Source organism: Copadichromis virginalis, linkage group LG3 (assembly GCF_057382275.1).
Source record: "Copadichromis virginalis isolate Kocher_CV1m ecotype Utaka linkage group LG3, C_Virginalis_male_GT1.1, whole genome shotgun sequence".
Taxonomy (NCBI): Eukaryota; Metazoa; Chordata; class Actinopteri; order Cichliformes; family Cichlidae; genus Copadichromis; species Copadichromis virginalis.
This window is the reverse complement of record NC_140620.1, coordinates 38,267,607-38,290,000: the sequence shown is the minus strand read 5'-3', so window position 1 is coordinate 38,290,000 and position 22,394 is coordinate 38,267,607. Positions and strand designations below refer to the sequence as shown.

General features: G+C 52.1%; 1 protein-coding gene across 1 annotated transcript; it reads left to right on the top strand.

Annotated features, from left to right (window-relative positions):
- Nucleotides 1–20,995: 20,995 nt before the first annotated feature.
- LOC146714571 (cyclin-dependent kinase 3-like) lies at nt 20,996–21,910 on the top strand. The gene has a single exon (XM_085440277.1). The coding sequence runs from the start codon at nt 20,996–20,998 to the stop codon at nt 21,908–21,910; it is 915 nt and encodes a 304-aa protein (XP_085296403.1).
- Nucleotides 21,911–22,394: the final 484 nt, after the last annotated feature.

The window sequence follows — 22,394 nt, the reverse complement described above, 5'->3', positions numbered from 1 at the left end:
GCGATCATCGTCGCTCTGGTGATCCGTGTGCGTTCTCCGCCGGTCATCAGAGAATCCACCTCGGTTTGCAGAAATCTCCTTCACTCGGCGGTGAACAGTTCCTTGGGGTTCCCTCTGGCGTGAAGACTACGACGCGTGACTTCTACCACCGCCCCGTCGTATTTGTGCAGGAAGGTGGACGACGGCGACCTCTGCGCCACGTGTTTGAAGTTGAGCTCGTCCGCGTCTTTGGTGTCGAGCAAAGTGTACGGATTCAATTGCGCGACGGCGGGAGCGGTGCACCCCACCGTGAAATACTCCCACTTAAAACCCTCTGAATTGGAGAAGGCTTTGTGCTCGGTGGAAGTGTTCCTACTCACGCCGTGTTCCATTTGCACGCCGTCCACGCGTACGATGGGTATCTTGTCGGTCGGTCCGCCGCCTGCCATTATGTAATTCACCTTGGTGGACTCTTGAGACAGAGACCCTTCCACGAAAGGCAGGCCTGTTCCCAGAGAGCTGTGGTGCGCTACTTCTTTCATTACAAATTGGTGACCGTCGGACGCGTTGACCGTTTCGTTGTCCATGGTGTACACCGCAAACTCCGGCGAGAGGACGGTGTCCTCTGTAACTATGTGAGACCTCGAGGAGCCGGAGTGCTGCTGGGACACTATTCTAAATAAGCTCTCGCCCATAATCAGAACCTCTGGGCTTTCGCTCTCTAACACTCTCCTGGCGTTTTCCAAAGCGCAAACGAACGTGTCGGGCTGTATGTTCACCATGCCACACGTGAGCTCGGCCATGGTCAACACGTAGTCGAGCTGTTCGGCGCGGCCTGCCGTTTTGGTCTGCCGGGCGATTCTGTCGATTAGCGTGGGCTGAGCCGCGCAGTATTGCAAGACTTCGCACGTTCTCGTCAGTTCCCAGGCCGTGCTGGCCATCTCCAGCTCTCTCGTGATGAGGTCGACGGCGACCGACGGCACCGTCACGCTCAGCAGACTACCGAATTGCATGGTCACAACTTTGGACGTGGGCCTGAATTCCTCGCTGTGCACGGTGGTCTGCACTCCGTTGGTTATTGTGTCGTACGTGCCATGCTGAGCTTCTCGTTGATCCGTGATTCTGTACTTTCGGAAGAATTTCGTGCCCGTGGGCACCTTGTCGTCCGGGATTAACATTTTGTAAACGAACCCCCCCTGCAAACGGCTCGTTTCTCGCTGTTGTCGAAACAGAGTCACTCCCATGTGAGCCTGGGACATCAACAGAGTTACGTCCGTGACCACGCTCGTGTTGGCAGCGGAGGATCTGATCACTTTGTCGACAATGTACTCGGCAAATTCACTATTTGGGTTTCTGAGAAACCCGGGGGCTCCGATCAATCTGGCCACAGCTTCCACCGGTTTCAGCTTGTAGCTGCCCGGGTCCATCACTACGATGTTCATGATTGCTTGTTTCTTTGTAGATCCACTGCGGTACTGTACTACACTACGAATGCTCTAGATTTCACACGGGAAGAGCGACCGATCGCCTTGATCTGTGTCCTGCGCGGTCCAAGGGGGAGTCGCTGTAGAGCCTTAGACATTTCATGGGAGCACTCGTCGTAGTACATTAGTAAACTCGAATCACCCCCGTGTCGCTTCAGCAGTCTGTCCGCAACGAGCGCATCCGCGGTGGCCTCTATCGCGTCTCGCTTGAGTCTAGACAACTTCAACGCTCTCCGCCGAAATTCCTTCTGGTTACTTGAGTCGTCGTCCTTGTCCTCGTCCTCGTCCTCGTCGTCATCTTCGCTGTCCTCGAATTCCTGATAATACTCGCCGCCGCCCATGTCCCTGTTTTGACACAGGCAGCAAAGCGCTCTGAATAACATCCACACCATCCCGAACCGACAGTAGGCAAACGGTCACACGCTCGTATTAAAAAGCAGGTGATAATAAGTATATTTGAGGATAGAATTGTTAACCGGACTACATACTGGTAAAGATTAGAGAGGCTGGGAATTCAAGCCATTGTCATGGCGTCGGAACGTGCGCTGGTGGAGAAACAGTTAGCAGAGGTGGCATTGAGAGACAGGCCGTGTTCGCACGACCTTTACAGGTTTAGAAGGAACGAGCAGCAGTGTAAACGAGATGCGTCCCGCCTCGTCGACTACAGAGATTACGGGTTGATACCGATTCATCGCGACGTAGAGTCTTGGATTTACGTGGCCGAGGATCCTCAGTTGGCCGTAGCCGTGGAAGAGATTGTCAACACGTTCAATCCAAATCTGTCCATAGAGTTGTTGTTGTACAACGTGTTGGGGAGCAACAACGAGAGTGCCACGTGCTTAGTTCGGTACTTGGTGAACTATTACTCCTCGAATCGCGTGTGCGAGCACATCAAGAACACGTTGCGCAATATGATCCGTTGGACTGTATTGGCGGGGTTCGTGCCGTGCATTTTTGTCCCGTGGCAAAGGATAAGGAAGATAGGCGTGGGACCTTCGAGCAGAGCGAGTCTGAATGCTTTGGTGTCCTCGGACGTGAGGACGCTCAACAGACGTCGGCAATCCGACCGGTACTGTTCCTGTGCTCCGCGACTGGACAAGCGGCATTGCAAAAGGTCCCTTTTCACCAGCGTGTACGACACGCTGAGTCCCCGCGAGGCCGTGGCCGAATCCGTCCAAGAGCTCCGTGTGCACGAGCGAGCCCTGCCTTCCGTTTTACACGTGCCGCTCGACAAACTGACCGCCGCCCTTGAGCTGCTAATGAGCAATTGCGTTCCACAGCCCCAAGTGTCGGTGGTGTGTAAAATCGTAGGAGATTGGATAGATTACGACGCCGGGCTGAGACGCAATCCCATAAAGGAAACAGAGCTTAAGATGGCCACCGTCGGGCTGTGGGGTGTGATGAAGACGTTCGAACACGGTAGATGTCCCGTCGTTCCCGAATGCAAGGCCTCGTCGTGCGTGGCTTTCTTCGACGTCGAGACCGGCCTCGTCACAGCTGCGGTAGACGGCATTTTGTATCGGCACATACCGATGTGGGAAAGCTCTTGGACGGCCGGGGCGGACGGTTCCACGCTAGCCAAAAGGGTACACGAGATGGTCAAATGTTGGGCCGCTCTTTTCCGTAACATCATAGCCGGGTTAATGAAGGCGTCGGGCCGACAGGTTTATACCAGCGGGGGAGCGGATCGATCTTCGTTGACACACTTGGCAGATGCCATTCTCTCAGGTAGAGCAGACCAGACGCTGGCGACGGGCGTTTCCGTCAACGGAAACGCATCGGGGAGACCGCTCCTGGACAACTTGTCTCGCTTCATGACCGCCAACAACAGCACGGACATGTTCGGGTTACCGGCGTCCGAGTTGCCCGACTTCTTACTGCGATCCGGAGTCGGCGGTACGGTCTCGGAACACAAGTCAGCCAGCGTGTCGCACAGCTTGAGTAAGATGATGGCGACCATGATCTCCGAAGGACAAGAGATTCTGGTGGTGAGAAAGTTTTTGGAAGAAGTGACACGGCGGCCTCGCGCGGCGGTGGACGAATTGAAAAAAGTGTGTAAAAATAGTAAGTTGCTTCAAACGGCCGATCTCATAGCGAGAAAGCTTGAGCGTGACGCCGACGGGCAGCAGGAACAGGGACCCGTCACGGAGCTTGGGTCGGACGTCAAACTGGTGTGCAGCTACCCGTCCGCGGTGAGCGTCGCTCACTTGGAGGAGACGTTGAGTATGTGGACAAATTTCTGGCGGAGCGCACTATCCGGCTTCAATCAATTCAGCAGAAGACATAACACGATACAGTACAATAACAGAGACACGGTTCGGGAGTTGGAATCAGGGTCCCCCGTTCACACTTTCCACTCGATGCTGGTGACGCTTTTGAACACGTCCGGCTTAGTGTTTGCGGACAGCTTGTCCGGACGAAAACCTGACTCTTCGCTCACGGTGAACGACGTTATGCTCACGCGGGACTCGCTCCATCCCGTAGCGTATGGGCTATTGTTGGCCAACAAACTGGGACTGAGGCCTTCCGACGTGAGATGTGAACATCACGTTAGCCCACCCGAGAACCTGGACTTGTTTACATCACCAGGCACCTACGCTGCATCCCCTGAGATGGATGCGATGCAAGCTGGGTTCGTTCGTCAGCGGGATCATCGGGGGGGACCGGCGACCGAGAGTCTCGCAAAGGCGCACGCCGATCCACGGTCACGGTCGCCAACGAGACAAAAGAGGGATCTCGGGGAACGTCTCCGCCGAGATCGACACGGTGAACGGAAGGGGAACTTCCGCGAGACGGCTCGTCCTGTGTGACGATCGCATCGCACGCAGGATCGTCCGCTGTGTCGGCCGGCAAGGCCGAAGGCGTCTCCGGTCGTGCCATGTCGCTGGAGGCGAGCGAGACCTCAGATGTGTCAATCCTTGTCCTGTTACGTGTTTTGTATCTGTGTACATTTCTGTTTTTCACATTAAACTTTGGCGTAACATCATGTCGTCTGTGTTGCTTCTCTCCGTGTATCGGTGTGTCACAGCAAAAGGGTTTGGGCTTTTTGCAGACGGCGACACTGTCTGTGTCTTGTGAAGCGAGAGTACGCTTTCGTTTGAGGATTTCAGTTGGAGGCGAACGCGGCGGCGAGCCTTTGGGCGCCTGCTGTCGCCGGGAAGGTTCGTCGTCGCGATGGGTTTGCGCCGTTTGCTCCCGTGCGCACGAGTCGACCAGTAGCGCAGTGTCGGGATCCAGCGTCATGTTCGCCAGCGCTCTGTCGTCGATCGCGATGGCGATGCATTGCTGTTTGCCGAATAGCTGGACTACCCCTCTTATCATCCACAGAGGTTCTAGGCTAAGTTCCTTTAGCTCTGATAGAGGAATCCGTAGCCATAAGGTTCGCTGGTTAGATTCCGCGACGGTGCAGAGTCGCGATAATCGGGATTCGTATAAGCTGTTGTTGAGCGTATGTTGTCTGCTGCGCTTACGGTGGTGCTCGGTCTGCCGAGGTGACACCGGACACGTCGTCCGTCGCGATACGTGTTCTCTGCGGTATCGGTCATGGCGCTTGGAGATGGGGTCGTGTCGCCCGTGTGCGAATAGAGCCGCGCGCAGTTCCACGGGGCACAGGGCGAAAGAGTTTTGCGGTGTGGTGAAGAATCGTTCGACGTTGTGCAGCAAAAGCCGTCTATTCCCCGAGTACACCAAGACCAAATGAGACCAAAGTAATTCCACCGCTACCTTTGTGTCCACCGAAACGTCGGGCGACCTAGCTACGTCTCCCCATTCTCGAGGCGGGGAAGCCGAAAGGTTGTCGATCAAATATTCCGCCGCTCTGAGCTCGTACGCCAGCGTGGGGTCCGGTGGGCAACTAGCCACGCGTCGCAGGCGCGATAACAGCGATCGAGCCGTACAGCCGGCTCGATCGTGACAGTCGGCCGCGAAACACAGCTTACAGTAAAGCGGCAGCAACGCGTCGACGTACTTGACAACACACGGGCCCTTTGGCACTAGGGCGGAGAAGTGCCCGTGCCTAGCTTCTTGGAAAGGAAGGTACGATCGGGCTAGAGGCGACCACACGTACGGACCGTTTGTCAATTCCCTGTGCTTTACCAGACATTCTATTAAGGCTTCGTCGCACAGGCGAATTTCACGCTCGGTCGCACGTTCCAGCTCGTCCACCAAGTATCTCAGAAAGCCGTCGTATTTCAGAATGCTCACGTGTCCTGCGGGCCGACGTCGGCCCGGATCCGACAAAGGTGCGCCCGAACAGTTCTTCGTCGCCACGGCCATTAAAGCTTGCTACGGCAAATTGTCAGATTGCGTGGAGCTCGAACGACCGACCGAACACGATGCCAAGCGACCTAGGGTGGACGCTCTGCCCTCGAACGCACAGGCCAAGCGCGACGGGACCACCGCTCTCGCGCGGAATACAGGCGTGTGTATTATGAGCTAAGGACTAGAGCGCTCGGGGATATGCGAACGTTGGTGAGAGAATACGTAGAACGTATGAGCACACCCTCTGCCTCTTACGACTTCATGAACATATACGGCATATGTGCGTTCAATCCGCCCGTCGCGCTTAAACAGAACCCGTCCGAGAAGCCCGTGTGTAAGTTCACGCGTGCTCAAGCGGGCCAGCAGCAGCACGACCGGCTAGTCTCCGTCACCGGGATACTCAATCCGCTCGTGGCGTCCAGAGTCCAACACGGGGAGTTGAGCCTGAGTCCTTGTCAGGAGGCCGATTATCACAGAGCCTTGGAGGAATACAGCAGAATAACCCCGCGCGCCAAGATGCGACTACCGAGGGTGTCGCACTCGAATCTGGGCAGTACATTGGGCAGCCTGGAACAACAGTTTATCTTTACGACGCAAGAGGACCTGCACACTTTGGGCTGTGCGTATCGTAGGATTGTACTCATGGTAGAACTGTTGCATCTCAACACACTTCATTTCCTTCACGCTTGAGAGAGAGCGATGTGAATAAGCACACTCGTGTCCGAGAAGTATTGAGTTTATTACATTTAGGTGTACCACAGTCCCCTCAGCTACTCGTCCATCGTCGCCCATGAGACGGTTGATGTGCATCAAGTCCACATTGCGCATAATCTGATTGCGTGCGCGCGTGTGCATGTGCGCACCACATCTCGGAGATATATAAGCAGTTACCCTGTGCACTATCATTATTAATTCTTTGTGAATCACCTGGAACCTACACGTGTGATCGACCATGGAAACTTTGCTCTCCACCGATCCTCAAACGTTGTACACGGAAGAATGCGCCGCTCTGGCGCTCAATCTACCCGGTACTCTCGCAGACGACCCCTGCGCAAGCACTGTGTGGAATCGAACGAGGACCACGTTGACGTTCGCTGCCTGCTATCCACGTTTGCTAGCTTCTACGAATGAGTTCGACAACGCTGCTCGCGACATGCTAACAACGGCCGGGGTATGGGGCGACTTCAGAGACGCCTGTAAAGCCGCAATATCGTTGGTACACGCTGACAAATTAACGTGAAGCCGTACCTGAGGGTGAAACTCATGGCTTCGCTTCTCAGGGAGGTGTGGACGGCCGGTGGGATCACGCCGAACGAATTCCATCTCGACGACGAAAATCTACTGCTTTTGCAACCTGACCTGAGCTGTGACAATGTTTATTTTGCTCCAGACATAACTTTGGTGTGTAACCTGAAGAAACAATGTGTTGGAGTTGTACACAAACAAAGCCACTCCGATACCAAAGAAATGGAGACCGGATATTTCAACATGTTGGCGTACGCTGTCATGGAAGCGGCCAGGAGAACAAACGAGCGTAACGATTCCCCCACCGCTTCTTCGAGCAAAGCGATGACGTCGCAATCGGCATTCAGACTCAAGTATGTGAAAGTGGACGGCGTGCCCTCCGACAAAGATGATGTGTCAGACTACATGGAAATATGCACCTTGAGCGCTACACCGGCTAATGTGTACGGTTTCGCCATCTGGAACGAAACGCTCTGGAGAGAAACACGCCAAAGGCTCGAACGTTCCGACTCTAGCGGCTATTGAGAACAAACACTCGTGTGGCGGCCACAATGCCACAGATTGCAGCGACTAACGATAGTGGGATATTGCAACATGCTGTATGTGACATGATGATTGTGTATGTCCTGAATAAAAAGAGAAACTCGATGGAACCTGTTCTTTTTCAACGTGTCTTTATTTATCACAAGCACAGTACACCGAACATACGGCAACAACCAAAATATCAAATCAAACACGACACTCCACTAGAACGAGTGTGGGGGTTTTTCGCTCTCAGTCCCCTGACCGAGAGCGAGAGTCCCCAATTGACAGTCCTTATTCCAAAGATTTGGGATCCAACCCATACACCTCTGGTTGTAGGCAAACAACCCGTCCGACGGGGGTCCGCGGACTACGAAGGGTCCGTTGGCGACAAAGTGTCCAAAGAGGGTCATCGTTCGTCACACTCCCCGCAACATAGAGGAGGCCTTGGTGTAATAGCCTCAATGTGCATGCTGGTGACTATAATGGCAGTCTAGATGTAGTATACAGTTTTCGATGTCTTGTGTTTTGTATTATACTGAGTGGGACTTTATTATTGTGTGTAAGAAACCAATAAACTCTCTTGAGGTGTATAAATCACTTTATTGTATTATGCGTGATTAATAGTACATACAAGAATGATTAATAGTAGTACATACAAGAATGATTAATAGTACGTTCAAGAAGATAAAGGACGATGCGCATATACAAGATATATAAGGTGCGCATATACAAGATACACAATCCATGACAGCATGCAAAAGCTACTCTGAAACCCCCAACCCCCCCCAAAAAAACCCAAAAACATAAACCACTACCAAGGAATATAAAGTCACTGCATTGTAGTATGCGTAATATAACCACATACAACACATAAACCAACCCAACAAAACAAAAAAAAAATACACCATAAATGAAACCCCCATAAACCAACCCCAGAAACAAAACATACACCAATACCAAGGAATATAAAAAAAAAATCACTGCATTGTAGTATGCGTAATATAAAAGACCGCATTCAACATAAATGACCATGCGTGTGAACAAATATGTAATACAACATCAATGGCATTACACATAGACTAAACGTCAACATACCCCGTACTGCGGCACGTAAGGCAATAAGCACCTACTATCTCCTCTGTGGGAGTTGTAGGCGCATGAAAAACAAAAAAAAAAACAACCCCAAAAAAAAACAAAATAAGTACCCACAGTGGGAAGTTAGTGGGCACATCAGGTTGAAGTTAGTAGACACATTCGTTTACTGACAAACAGCATTGTTTGGATAGAGCTCAACAGGTAAAAATGCCGCCCCGTCACTGCTTGCCAGTTTGCACACAAAAAGGGTACCCAAATGCTCTTTCTTTACCGGGTTGATTGTTAGCATACTGGCAACACCTACGCCCAATGCGGATTTGGCGATTGAGGACGGAACAGTTGTCTCATACAGGGATGAGTCGTTCCATGGTAAGAACTTTGGTTCATTGGAGCCTAACCGTGTCAACCAAAATGCCTCCCCCATGATACCAGACACCTGGCCGTCACAAAGTATGGTCGTCGGCTTACCAACGCATACGGGCTGTCTGACAGTACTACGCTCAAAACGCAACACTGGCCGTATAAACATTGGCTTTGGTGGGTTGATGTAAATGCCATACACCTTCTTTTGACCATCAAGTTCAGTGCCAACGCGGAGTCCAGATGCGCGCTCGCTCTCTTCTGTTATAGAACACTTGTAGTTGCACGCCATTCGGGATGGGTTGGTGACTGCATCCGCTGCCAGAATTCCGTTACCAACGAAGAATGGTTCAGGCTAGAAAGGTAAATGGTCAAACCCAAACAAGTGACAATGTTACACACACAGCAGCGGGAATGCAAATGTCACCAAAGCCGATGCATAAGGTGGTATATTACCTTGTAAGCCGTTGTCCAAGTCAAAGGGGTCCATTGTTCCTTGGTGCAGTTGACACCTTTCCACTCAGCTTTATCCGCACAGGGAACCAAACATAGTGTGCCGTGTCGGCAATAGTTTATATCACCATCCTTCTGATCAGCCGGAATTTCATCGATGACACTGAGCAGGAGAGCGGCTGTTCTGTTGGAGACTTCACAACGGTACTCCTGTGCGGCGGCACCACCCATGCGAGGAAACACCAACAGACGAGCCGTCATTATGACGTTAGCCTGACCAGAAACCACGGTCCATGTCATAGGAGACCCCTCAATTGGACACTGTAACTCGACGTACGCATCGCGCTGCACAGTCACTTTCCTAGTTACGTCTGCTGACTTCAGAGGTCTTGGAGGCGCAGGGACAGGAATGGGTCCTGGAGTTGCAGGGGTTTCAGGTTTCTGAGCTTTTTGAGGATTCAGGGCTACGGCTTGCCTCGCTGCCCAGAGGCCCAGTCGCACAACATAGTCGTTGTTAATTCCTCCCTCTAAAGGTGGTGGGTCCTCTAGAGCAGCAGATCCCGCTATAGCAGCTCCCTCTATAGCTGAGGTGCACAACAGGGCAGTTGCGATCCTGAGAACCCACATGAGGCCAGGCATCATGTTGAATGGGTCTCAAGCACTAAGACTTTGTGAAAGTCAACCAGTTAACAACACTGCTATTTATGCATATGCACACGAGTTGAGTTCGAGGCCAGCGAGTCCCGACCTACAGGTCGGCTGGCTCCGTGCTGCAGGTCGGCCGGGTAATGTAGCCAGGTCGGCGGCTCCCGACCCGCGGGTCGGCCGGGTAATGTAGCCAGGTCGGCGGCTCCCGACCCGCGGGTCGGCCGGGTAATGTAGCCAGGTCGGCGGCTCCCGACCCGCGGGTCGGCCGGGTAATGTAGCCAGGTCGGCTGTGTTTTATGCGCATTCTGCGACCGTGCGCTGGGTCGGTGAGTGTTCCAGGTCAGGGAGCTTTTTGCGCTGGGTCGGCACGGCTGACAAAATGCTCTGAGTCGGCCGACAAAATGCTCTGAGTCGGCGGTGTCTGTTTGTTTTTCCAGAGCATCCACAGTCCCAGAACAAGCCGGATCGACCGTAACCAACCAACCTACGCACACAAACACTACCATTGAAGATTGTGTGTTTTTTTTTATGTGAGGAGAATTGTGATTATTGGAAATGCGCACACTAAACGTGGTGCACAATGTGCTATACTGTGGTGTGTCTTTGTATGATGTGAAAGAGGAGAGAAAGCAGACTCAATAAAAAGAAAGATCCCAAATCGCTCTGTCAACTGCATTTATTTTAATCAAGGCTCATTTGAGGTCTTAGGATGAGAACATACACACAACATAGGGACACAACTTGAGATATACTGTAGGTAAAAACGATATGCACACGAGTATTACGTGGCCGTGGGTAACATATAAAACAAAGCAATAAACAATGAAATCCTGGGTTGTTGTTGGTGGTGGTGGTGGTGGCGGAGACCGACGTTAGTCTTCAAACACAACACCGGTCGCTTTTCCAAACGACATCCAAGGCCCAGGGTCGTACCAAAAGCCGGTGCCGTCACCCCGGTCCTCGAAGGCCATGCCTCTGTTCCGGTAGTACGAGACCTCGTCCTCGGAGTGGTACATCAGAGCCGGATCGCAGCAGAACGGGTCGTTACACTGGCCTTCGTCGTGACTGTCGGCATCGGTCTCACTCGCGTCGTCGCTCTCACACGCGTCGTCGGAGTCACTGGTGTCGTCGCCACAAGAACAACCCTCTTCGTGCACATAATTTTCATCTGTGTCAGACTCGCACAAAGACCCGGAGTTCGATCGAAGCGATGTGGCTTCGGGGGCGCGCTCGTCTATTTGCGCAGAAGGCGAACCTCCACCGTGGCCTACTTGACACCACGTGACTTGCGGCTCACCGCTTAGACTCGTCGAGACGTACGTCTTGGTGTCGGTCGTCAGGGTTTATGTGGAAAGCGACATATTCGGATGGCCGTAGTGAGACATTCTATTCGTGTCAGACGCATATGCTGTGTGGAGCGTTGGTGGTATGCACGAAGCCAGGCGGTCTCATTTATACACACATGCCCACCAGAACTCCGCCTTGTGTTTTTAGGAGTGTTCGAACGAAGCGCCCTCTGTGTGTGTGTGTAAGATTCCGAGCGATGTCATCCCAGGACCTCGTAGACCAAATTATTGCCACGCAAGCCTGTGGCGTTCGTTAAAACAGCTGCGGTTTGGTGCGGTAGTGGTCGGGACTAGCTCGGCGAACCGTGGCACGTTCGCCTGACTCCGGGTCGACAGCCTTCTGGTACGTTGCGCGCTGGCCGCAGCACCGATCCCCCATTGTTTGTGCTCGACTTCTCATCACGGGTTCCTCGGTCGTCATGGCCCTTAAGACTTTAGGCGCGCCCCGATCGTTTGTTCGGCCGCGGCCCCGGGAAAAGTCCTTGTGCGTCGCCTCTGGCGTTGTCCCGGGCGGCACCTCGCGCAGGCCCTTAATGCAGGTGCGAGCGCGGTAGGTGTCGTACACCAACTTTGTGTGATCGAAAATGCAATCCCAAGATGCGCCCCACTGCGACAATGTCCAAGCTGATGTCTGAAGAAAGGCATTGTATGACATGCCCTGCAAGTGTTCGGCCAGAGCGTAGCACTTGTGTTTGTCTAGGAAGGTTCGGATGAAGTGTGACATTGACTCGGTCGCCATTTCGACGCGCCTGGTATGAAAAGGTGTAAAGCGTATTTTTATAGCTTGGGGTGGATGGTTAGTATGTGAGTGGACACCATCCACTAATACCCTACATGCGTTTTTTAATGTAGTAGCAGCTGACTCTCGTCCAGTAACGCGTGACACCTAGTATCGTGTCGTCTTCATCGTCCTACTGTCCCATCCACATGCCTTCTTCCCCTGACGCCTGAGATATAGCGTAATCGACGTGGTTGTGCGGTGGGTTCGTCGGACTCCTTCCGATTAAAGCGTCACAAGTGTCAGAGTTGAAGTACATTTCACTAGCTTCGGGTGGGTTCGTCGGACTCCTTCCGATTAAAGCGTCACAAGTGTCTGAGTTGAAGTACATCATTTCACTAGCTTCGCCGAACGCGTGAAATGTAGTCTCATCGCCGGAGCCGAAGTACAACGCGTGAAATGTAGTCTCATCGCCGGAGCTGAACACGTTGTTAGTGTTGCGTAACACGTAGGGTATAGTGTCATCGTCTTCATAGAGCCGGTCCTCCGCACTCCCTTGCCTTAACTCGTGTGGCGTGATGCTGTTAGCCCCCTCGTCCTCGTTGCCATCATCATCATCATCATCATCACCATCACCAACGACACCGTCGTCGTCGTCCTCGCCCTTGTCAATTAAGTCCCGTGAGTCCGCATAGTGGTCCAGAATGTAGTTGACGAGGAGCCGATGGCGTCTGGCGAACACATTTCCGTATCTGTTTGCTTCACTTTGACTCATCTTGAGAAGTTCACGTAGTCTCACGTTCAAACTTTCCGGAACATCACCCAACCAACCACTGACCAACTTGTAAACTGTCTGATCGACCACCGGGCGCCCTGTGCGGGCGTTAACCCGCGACATTCTAGCACAGTCCTCGGTTGCCGTAGTGTACTACTTCAACCTTTAATAGTTTGCCTCGCCTCATGCGAAAGCTATCGCGCTAGACCCATTTTGTGTTGTCTTCTGTATACCTTAAGTAAGTGTTACAACACTGCGCCCAGTCGGTGGGTCGGTCGGAGAAAGACCCGACCGACCCACCGACCGGACCCTGCGAAGGGCAGTACAAAAGCAGCGGCGGTGGAGCGCCAATGCTACACTGTCACCATGGCACGGAGGCGTGGGAGCGAAACTCGTCTGCAGATCCACGTTACCAAAATGCTGACGATAATGCGCCACACTGAACCGGAACATGTTCAAGGTGCCTTGAAGGGGTTGCGGGCTCAACATGAAACTCAGACCTCGGTGCGCAGATTCTACGACGCGCTGCACGTCCTGCAGGCCCTCAAAGTCGTGCCTGTGATGGAGATATGTAACCGACACAAGAAAAACCGAGATTGTCGTCTGCTGCACTACACCGAGGTGGTGTATCGGCACGTGCACAGTAATCCCAGACCCTATGTCCCTAGGAGTCTCTCCGTGACACTGAACGTCAAAGAAAGAAGGGTGTACGATATTTTAAATGTGTTACACGCAATCGGTCTGGTGTACCATGACATAAGACGCTACGTTCTGACACCCTGGCTCGACGAAAGCGCAGCTTATTGGTGGGGCCGCCTGTGTGAGTACTGGGGAGAGGTGGATCGCACGATGTTAATTCATCGTCAAGTGATTATTGCAGCCGCAAACGCCGGGGTGAGAAGGAACGCTACGCCCGAGAAGCGCACGAGCTCCGGTGGTGCGCTTCACGTCACGTCAGCTGTACCAGAGGATGTATTACTGGACTCAGACCCTATGTTGGACAGTGTAAATGTGCACACGGGTCACGAGTGTGTCTACGACGAATGGGGTGTGTTGACAAGTTGGCTTTCGTATAACCTAGAAGAACCCTATTCCGGAGACCAAACGTCGACTTCCGACCTCACACTGGAACTGGAACCGTTCGAAGTCACGGGGTTTGGGGCTGAGATGTGATATGTTTGTAGGTTGTGATGGTGATGGTGCATGTTCCCCATGTACATTGCGCAGTGTAAGCATGGAAAGAAGACATGTACCAAGTGTGTGTGTGTGTGTGTAAATTGTTTTTATTATCTTGTATCACAGTAAAACTGACAATAAACCGAATCCCACACCAAGCAAAAGCAGCTTTCCTTCCGTTGACAGCCACGGCCGTTGGTGTACTCGGTCGAAGGTGTCCACGAATCCGTCCTGAAAAGAGCAACACGTGACAACAGATGTGAGGGTTGTTGTGTCCATCATTGTAAATGCTTAAAAGTGTCTACTAGGCAAAAGTGACGAAAAAAAAACAGTAAAGAAAGAACATACCCAACCATCGGTGCCAGCGAGCCAATCCATGTGATTGTCTGTAATGTAAGCCGCTATCGACACGCCGATCGCGTAAGCGCACTCGGGTCCCAAGGTTGACTTCGACGCTTGCAGTAACACTGTGCCGTAAGCCACAAGGCTTACTATGCGTCCCCAGTTTATAATGCCGTCTGAAAACAAGGTGCGTGCCACACGTGTGACCATTGGCACTTCGGCGGCGGTGGTCTGCAGTGAGAGCATGCCTGTGTGGACGTGCGTGTGGTTATTACAATTGCAAGTTTTCAAAGTACACTACGTTGCTGTCCGCCAACGACACTATTGCAGATAGTCGTCGTGGAGAAACACCCAACACTTACCGCAGTATTCCGTTCTTTGCGTCCACAACACATCACGGACTGCACGTTTCAACACCCTAAATGCTCGCCCTTTATTAGCGACACACTGCTGGGTACGGTGTGTTATCGTTCCATCTATTACGGTCAAGAGCAGCGTGTCTACGCTATCTTGATAAGCAACCGAGGGGTTGTGTTCTGTCATGGCGTCTGCAACCCTGCGCTACAGTAGTGTGAGTGGTGGTGGAAAAAGAAGAGGCAGAAGAAACAAAAACAATACTAGGTTTTCCACAGAAAGATTGTTTATTGTGAACACGGTCCCTTAGTACAACAATCCGCTACACTCTATCGAGAGCTAAACGAGAGCACATGAAAACATAGGGGGGGGGGGGGGTGATATCAACTTGTGTAACATATGAGGTGCGAAGCACACAGACATATATCAAATTGTAGAGGAAGAAAATGAACCGTGTTGTCTTTAGGATTTACACGAGTCGCAGATTTTCCAGTTTATTCTCCAAGGCCTTTTTCATATCACAGCACCAGGCATCATGACCAAGCGAAGGCAGATACTTTTCCTGTAAAGTGGTAACTCCACACACTAGGCATCGTTCCAGACCGGCCACGGAGCTGTAGCCCCGCTCGGCTGTGAGTACGCGACTCGGGAAGGCGAGTAGTCCTCTCCGGGAACGTTGCCGTCCGAGTTCGTAGAGTATCTCGTCTCTGCTGTATCTCGCGTCGATATACGGACAACGCTTACCTTCGTTGTATATGTAATAGATGTGCTCGCCCACAAAGGTGTCTCCTACCACAAAGCTGTGGAGAAACAAATCACAAGCAGCGCATTGGTGTTTGTCCCGAGTCCATGGCAGATGTTCCATGTTCGCCTTATCGCCTAACTCCGAGAAATCGCGAACGGTGCGAATGGCGGATGCGTCGGATTCCCATATATCGCCCAGTGCATAATAGTCTACGGTCCCAGGAACCGCCGCTTTGGTGAACAACGGTGCTCCCGCGGGCCTTGTCGCCAGAGTTGTCTTGATGAGAAACTGTTTCAACTCCGACGCCATGTCGGCACATGCTGGATGGTGAACGTCTCCCCTTTTCTGCGAGCACAGCACGCAATACCAGCACCCCGCCAGTATCATGTACTGCTCTTTTGCGAGCAGCAGGTGCAACGGGAAAGCAACTCGACCTTCCTGGAAGCGTAGCAGGCCTTCCAACAGCCGCAGTTCGTTCTCGCGTCGTTTGAACTTAGCCTTTAGGTAACGGCATCGGTGCCCTGTGGCAGCGTTACGAAGGACGTGCTCGTTTAGGCTTCTGTCGGCCTTTTTGTATCCCGACAAGACTATGTTGCAGTCTACGCATTTGTACGTGTCGTACGACCCTGCGATGTGAATCATGCCCGTGGCGTCTGCCATCCAACCGGATCCGAAGGTGGGGGGGTCGTTGAGATGCCGGACACTTTGGCTCAACCCGTCAGAGACGATAACACGTGGACCCGATGCGTCTATGTTCAGCCAGCACGGTCTCACCACGCGCTCTGAGGTCCGCGGTTGTGGCATCTCATCAAGGTCTCTTGAGTTACTGGCCATGGTGTTCTAGCGGTTGTAAGCGATGAATTCCTGGGTGTTAATCAGTGTCTTTGGTTGTCATCGCCGACCGTTTGTGTTCAGCTGAGAGTGCACTCCACAGAGTTTATAATAAACCGGTATCTGGCATTTCACAGTTTGTTGCCATTCACAGTGATGTACAATGCCATTCACAGTGATGCGCAATGCCATTCACCGCGATGTCCATTCACAGCGACTCAGGGCATTCGTCCGCCGGCTCAGAGCATTCGTCCGCCGACCCGGAGCATTCGTCCGCCGACTCAGAGCGTTCGTGCGCCGACTCAGCGCATTCGTCCGCCGACCCAGAGCAATCGTCCGCCTACTCAGCTCATTCGTCTGCCGACCCAGAGCATTAGTCTGCCGACCCACAGGATTCATCCGCCGACCCAGAGGATTCGTCCGCCGACCAAGAGGATTCATCCACCGACTCGAAGCATTCGTCCGCCTTCCCAGAGCATAAGTCCGCCCGCCGACTCAGAGCGTTCATTCGCCGAGGTTCACACAAAGCCGGTAACAACGCTTTGCAGCACAACCACACGACACTTGTTGTCGATCGCTGGGAGTGGACAAGGAGCAAACCTGTGGTCTTTCATCTACTCTGTGTAAATTACACAACAACAACAACAACAACAACAACAAAAAACCCCAAATATGAATACCGCCGTGGAACTACGAGCGAACAATGGTGAAACCGAGCTGGTGGTCACACAGACGATCGTCAAAACCCGTGTGTACACGCGGGACCGCCGTAGGCGCCCCGATCAAAACCCGTTGGGCAGGTGCTTGTGCCCCAAACGTTTCTTCGACTTAAAAGGGGCTATTTTCGAAACAAATATCTCGACCAGCCTAGATGCGCTGATTAAAGCGGGGATCCTAGCTCGACCTCTTCGCGTGTATTGCATTGGAGAACACATCGAGGTGACATATACTACGAACTCAGGATCGGTCTCGAGGGTATGGCTGTGCACAAACGAGACCCCCGCGGTGATACTAGCGTGGGCCTCACCGACTGAAGCCTGGTGTTGTGACAGCAGAATCAAAGAAGCCGTCCGGGATCGTAGCGGCACCGGGCAAATACGGGATGTGGAACCTACAAGAGACGGGCGAGGCAACGAAGTCGGCACGATTCCTCTTGTGTTACACGCCAACGATTATGGATGTAGTTAGTGATGAACGTGCCATTCGAACGATCTTTTTTTTTTTTTTGCTTGTTCATCCATGTGCATAATGTGTGAATGTAACAAGGAAAATGTGTTTATGTTCCAACCACAAATAAAGAAAACATACAGTCTGATATATCAAATGCGTTTGTTTATTTGTTTTCACAATGTGTATACATGACACAAACGCTTTGTACAGCAATGTCATCCGACCAGTTCTTTACAACCGCAGCAGGATGAAGCCGACAATGTTCGCAATGCTCTCTCTGCACAAGCGGTCGTCACAAATGGACCGGTGCACACCACGCAGTCCTCCGGCGCCAGTAGACTAGCCATGTCATTTAGCTCTTGTTCACTCACGCCCTGACAGTTCATGTCCAGAAGCAGATCTATCACAGTCAGCCGTAATGTTTTTGCGTTGACGGGTGCAATGTCTAACGTCTTGGTCATGGCCATTAGGCAACACGCTGCCATGCAGCGGACAGGCTTATATTTAAGCAGTTCTACGGTCAGGGCTCGTCGTGCGTACAATTTCATGGCTAAAGACCGTATACGCGGCTCCGTTGCGAATGCATCTCGATTCGCCGTCTCACCCACATGCTCTAGGAGCATGTACTTGCAAAGCATGCTGATCGCAGTCTCTGTGTGCGTGGGGAATAGGCTGCCTTTTAGTGTCACTGTTATCTCTTGCAGTTTTCGCCGTACACCGTCCACTGTAGTACATTGCTCGTCGTCCTCGTCACAGTTGGGGTCCGCGGTAACCGCTTTCACAGGCCAGTGATACGCGAGACACACATGCTGCAACCCCACGGTCCTGAAAACGCAGTGCATGTGACACGAAAGCATCAAGCATGCCGCACGTGTAGATCTAATCTCGTGCAACAGGTCCTGGAGCTCGATGCCGTTTCGCAGTGACGTTACCACATGTCTGTCCAACAGATCGAGTGTGGCCGAAACCACCGTGTGCACATCCGCGGATGTGCAGAGTGGTACGATGTATGCAAACCACGACACCGCGGCCAGTCTGTAATTGTTGTACCTCTCCAGGTTTATGCCATGCAGGCCTTGGGCGTGCACCAAAGCCGCTGGTGCGTGGACACGGTGTAGACGAACTTGGCTCACGGCGGCCTTCTTCACATCCTCCATGGTCATCGACTGTAAGCCGAATTCCATGTCTGGCGTGGGAATGACAAGTTGGTCGTCGGTGTTCGCCGCACAGTCGGCCTTGTTCAGATCCTCCTTAGTCATCGACTGTAAGCCTAATTCCATGTCTGGCGTGGGAATGACAAGTTGGTCGTCGGTGTTCGCCGCACAGTCGGAGTTGCCACGAAGAACACATGTGTCAGCTGGTTGATTTACAGGGGCGCAAGAACCTAGTTTCCTCTTTCTGGACAACAGTCCCACAACCCGCTCTGGGGGCCCTTTGTTGCGATCCATTGTAACAAAAAGTAACAGCACAGGTCAATAGAAAGCTCACAACATGCACCACATCAATGTGCTCAACCTCAACTCAATACAAAACGGTCACTGTAGGTCGGGAGAGTTGGAACTGCAGGTCGGGGGCTTTGGAACTGCAGGTCGGGAGCTTTGGAACTGCAGGTCGGGGGCTTTGGAACTGCAGGTCGGGGGCTTTGGAACTGCAGGTCGGGAGCTTTGGAACTGCAGGTCGGGAGCTTTGGAACTGCAGGTCGGGGGCTTTGGAACTGCAGGTCGGGAGCTTTGGAACTGCAGGTCGGGAGCTTTGGAACTGCAGGTCGGGAGCGTTGGAACTGCAGCATGTACGTGGACGTAGAGTGGCGGAACGACGAAAACGCTCTATCTTTTCAGAGAGATTCGAAGGTGTTTCAGGAACAAGAGCTGTCAACTAAAGGTTCCTGCCTCGTACGAAGATGGAACCGTGACCGCGAGAGCTAGATGGACACCCGGGATCCCAATGGCAGTTCAGAAATACTGGAGCGACTGGAGTGACACTATCACCTGGTCTCTAGGCTGAAGGTGGCGATGGTTGTCTTTTATTTGAATAATGTAATCAAAAAATTGTGTACATATGAATAACAATAAAGTCTTCAATGTCACAATGAACCCAATGTCATTTGTATTTCTTTTGTCATATCAGGGTTTCGGTTATTGTTACATTACACACAGACGCAATAAAAAGGCAGTACACAGCCAATAAGTGTCCAGCAGGCAAGCCAGCGGGCATTATATCGTCGACCTGTGGGGACGGCGGGCAGTAACGTGCTGTGCTGTGTTGCCTTGTGTTTGTTGATCATACATAGGGACGGCATGAGGGTTACATTACCCTACAAACGATGAGATACTACCTAAACCGCTTTAGATTCACTACACCTATATACTCAGAGAGCTTCACAAAGGACTTATTGGAACGACTCAGGGACAAGGCGTTGGTTTCGTATTCCACGGTGATCAGATCTACGGGCGACCAGACGCTTAGTGGTTTTGTTTATTTAAGAACGCAAGGTACTATCAACAGTGTGGACACGTACTTAAATAGCATAGCATCAAACTGCCGAGTAGAAGTAACACCAATTCCTCAGCGTGAGTCCGCCAACACCTTGCTCCAGGAGTACTCCGCGCTTGTGCAGCACGGCGGCGGTGTGCTCGAACAGCAACACGGAGAGGAATTCGATATCAGAGCGGTGACAAGGTATACGTTTGCCGCAACAGGCTACACTTCCACGGATCTATCGTGTCTGGTGGCCGACCTGGAGACATCCAACTACGTGTCGTGCATAGTATTATTGCAGGAAGATAGTACCGTGTGTGGGTTCATACATGCGAAAGATGCCAAGTGCTCGCGGCTCATTAGGAAATCATTAAGCGGCAACCTGATTATCGACCCAGTCGACGCGGGCACAACTGACGGGGACGCCATTGACTTCTACAAGTCTATAGTGTCCAACGGAAACGCTGCCGTTCTATGTGCGAAAGACCAAAGAACGGATGACGTGAACAACGTAATCGCTCCGACACACAGCTCCACTTCGACGGGGGAGTCTAAGTTGCTGGTTCGAAGATATCAGGTGGAAAACAAACCCGGGTGTTCTGATGTCATTGTTATACGCGATCCGCCAGCAGGCACACCGATACTCGAGCAACCAGAGTCGCAGTTGCTCGCTGTGATTTCCGAGACTCAGAAAGCTGAACCTGTATCGGCGAGCACTCTAGCTCGCCGCGCAACGGCTACAAGAAGAGCTAAACGATCAGCGGTCCGCCGCAGTTCCAATTCCAACAGTCGTCGATGGAACAGTGTGTTTTGCAGAGAAATTAACTGGTTGGCACGCCGTAAGCGTGCCACCGAATTACAGCCCATTACCTCGGCCGACATCGACACGTGCGAAACCACCAAGGCTCTGTTAAACATCAACACCTGCGAAGTGCTTCTGCGGTTGTACCACCGCCATCGCTCTTTTGTCACTGTAGCGGATTAACATTACATGCGTCTCGCGTGACCGCCATGGACAAGTACGAGATTGTTGCACAGGTAGGCGAAGGGGCATATGGTGTTGTGTACCACGTTAAGTGTCGCGTTACCGATCAACGCTATGCGTTGAAGTGCCACCGCAATTACAAAAACGGCACTATGACGGACTCCACCGTCCGGGAACTGTCTTGTCTATCGGCTTTGAGAGGCCATCCTAATATAGTGGAGACGCTGGACTGTTTTCTTCACGATGGCGAGATAGCAACGCTCATGCCCTACCTCCCTTTAACGCTGTTTGAGGTGATCTACCAGGGTCGCTATCACTCGGGCCTGTTGCCGATTACGTTTATCGGCCGTTTCTCTCTGGAGATCGCCGACGCTCTGGCTTACATGCACGGGCTTAACATGATACACAGAGATCTGACACCCGCTAATGTGTTGCTCACAGCGGACACGCTAACCGTGAAGGTGGCAGATATGGGCCTTTCTAGGTATGCTGCGAAGTCCATGAGTTCTGGGTTGGTAACGGAGTCCTACAGAGCCCCGGAATTATTTGACACAAAGAAGGAGGGTATCGCGCAGTACACCTGCGCTATCGACATGTGGAGCCTGGGCGTGCTGATAGTAGATGCCATGGAGGCGACGATGACCTTTCACAGTAAAAACTTTCCAACGTATAAAATCATCAATGAAACTCTCGGTCGCGACGACCACGATGACGAAAGCATCTGGAATCCCATGTGTGTAATGCCCACCCTGATGCGGTGTACAGAGGTGAAGAGAATCGCGTTGGCATTGCTTCAGTACGACCCGAAGCGCAGACTCACTGCGCGGACGTTACTGGATGACAGTAGATGGAAACGGATCGCCGCCGCGATCACCGATGTTGATATTGACCGTGTGAAACGTTACGCTGGCATTCAGCGCACAGCCTGTAAATCACACTAGTGTGCATTTATGTTGCGATGTGAGGACGCTCATATGTATGTGTATGTGTATGTTTGTGCATTCATACAATAAAGCATCTCACTCCCTTTGTCATTGTGCTGTCATGTTTGTTTTATTTGCGTGGAAGACAAGATTGTTATGCATACAACCAGAGTCCATATAATACCACATGTTGACACTGAGCAGACCCCAACAGCGTCGTTGTTCATATGTAGAGACGCGCAAACAGTGGCAGGAGCAACACTTTTGCGTCGAGTCCTCCGTTGCGGCTGGCGTCGGAACGGCAAACGTTGACTTTGTTGATCGTGGCTTCTATCCTGTCAACTGTGAACATATACCATGGTAATTAACACGTAGTTTATATATTACACAAACATACACACGTGTGGCATTCGGCGGGCTTACGTTTGGCTAAAATGGCATACAGCTGCACCTTGGTGGTGTCCACGGGCTGCAGGGGGACCAATTTGGGTATGGCAATGCG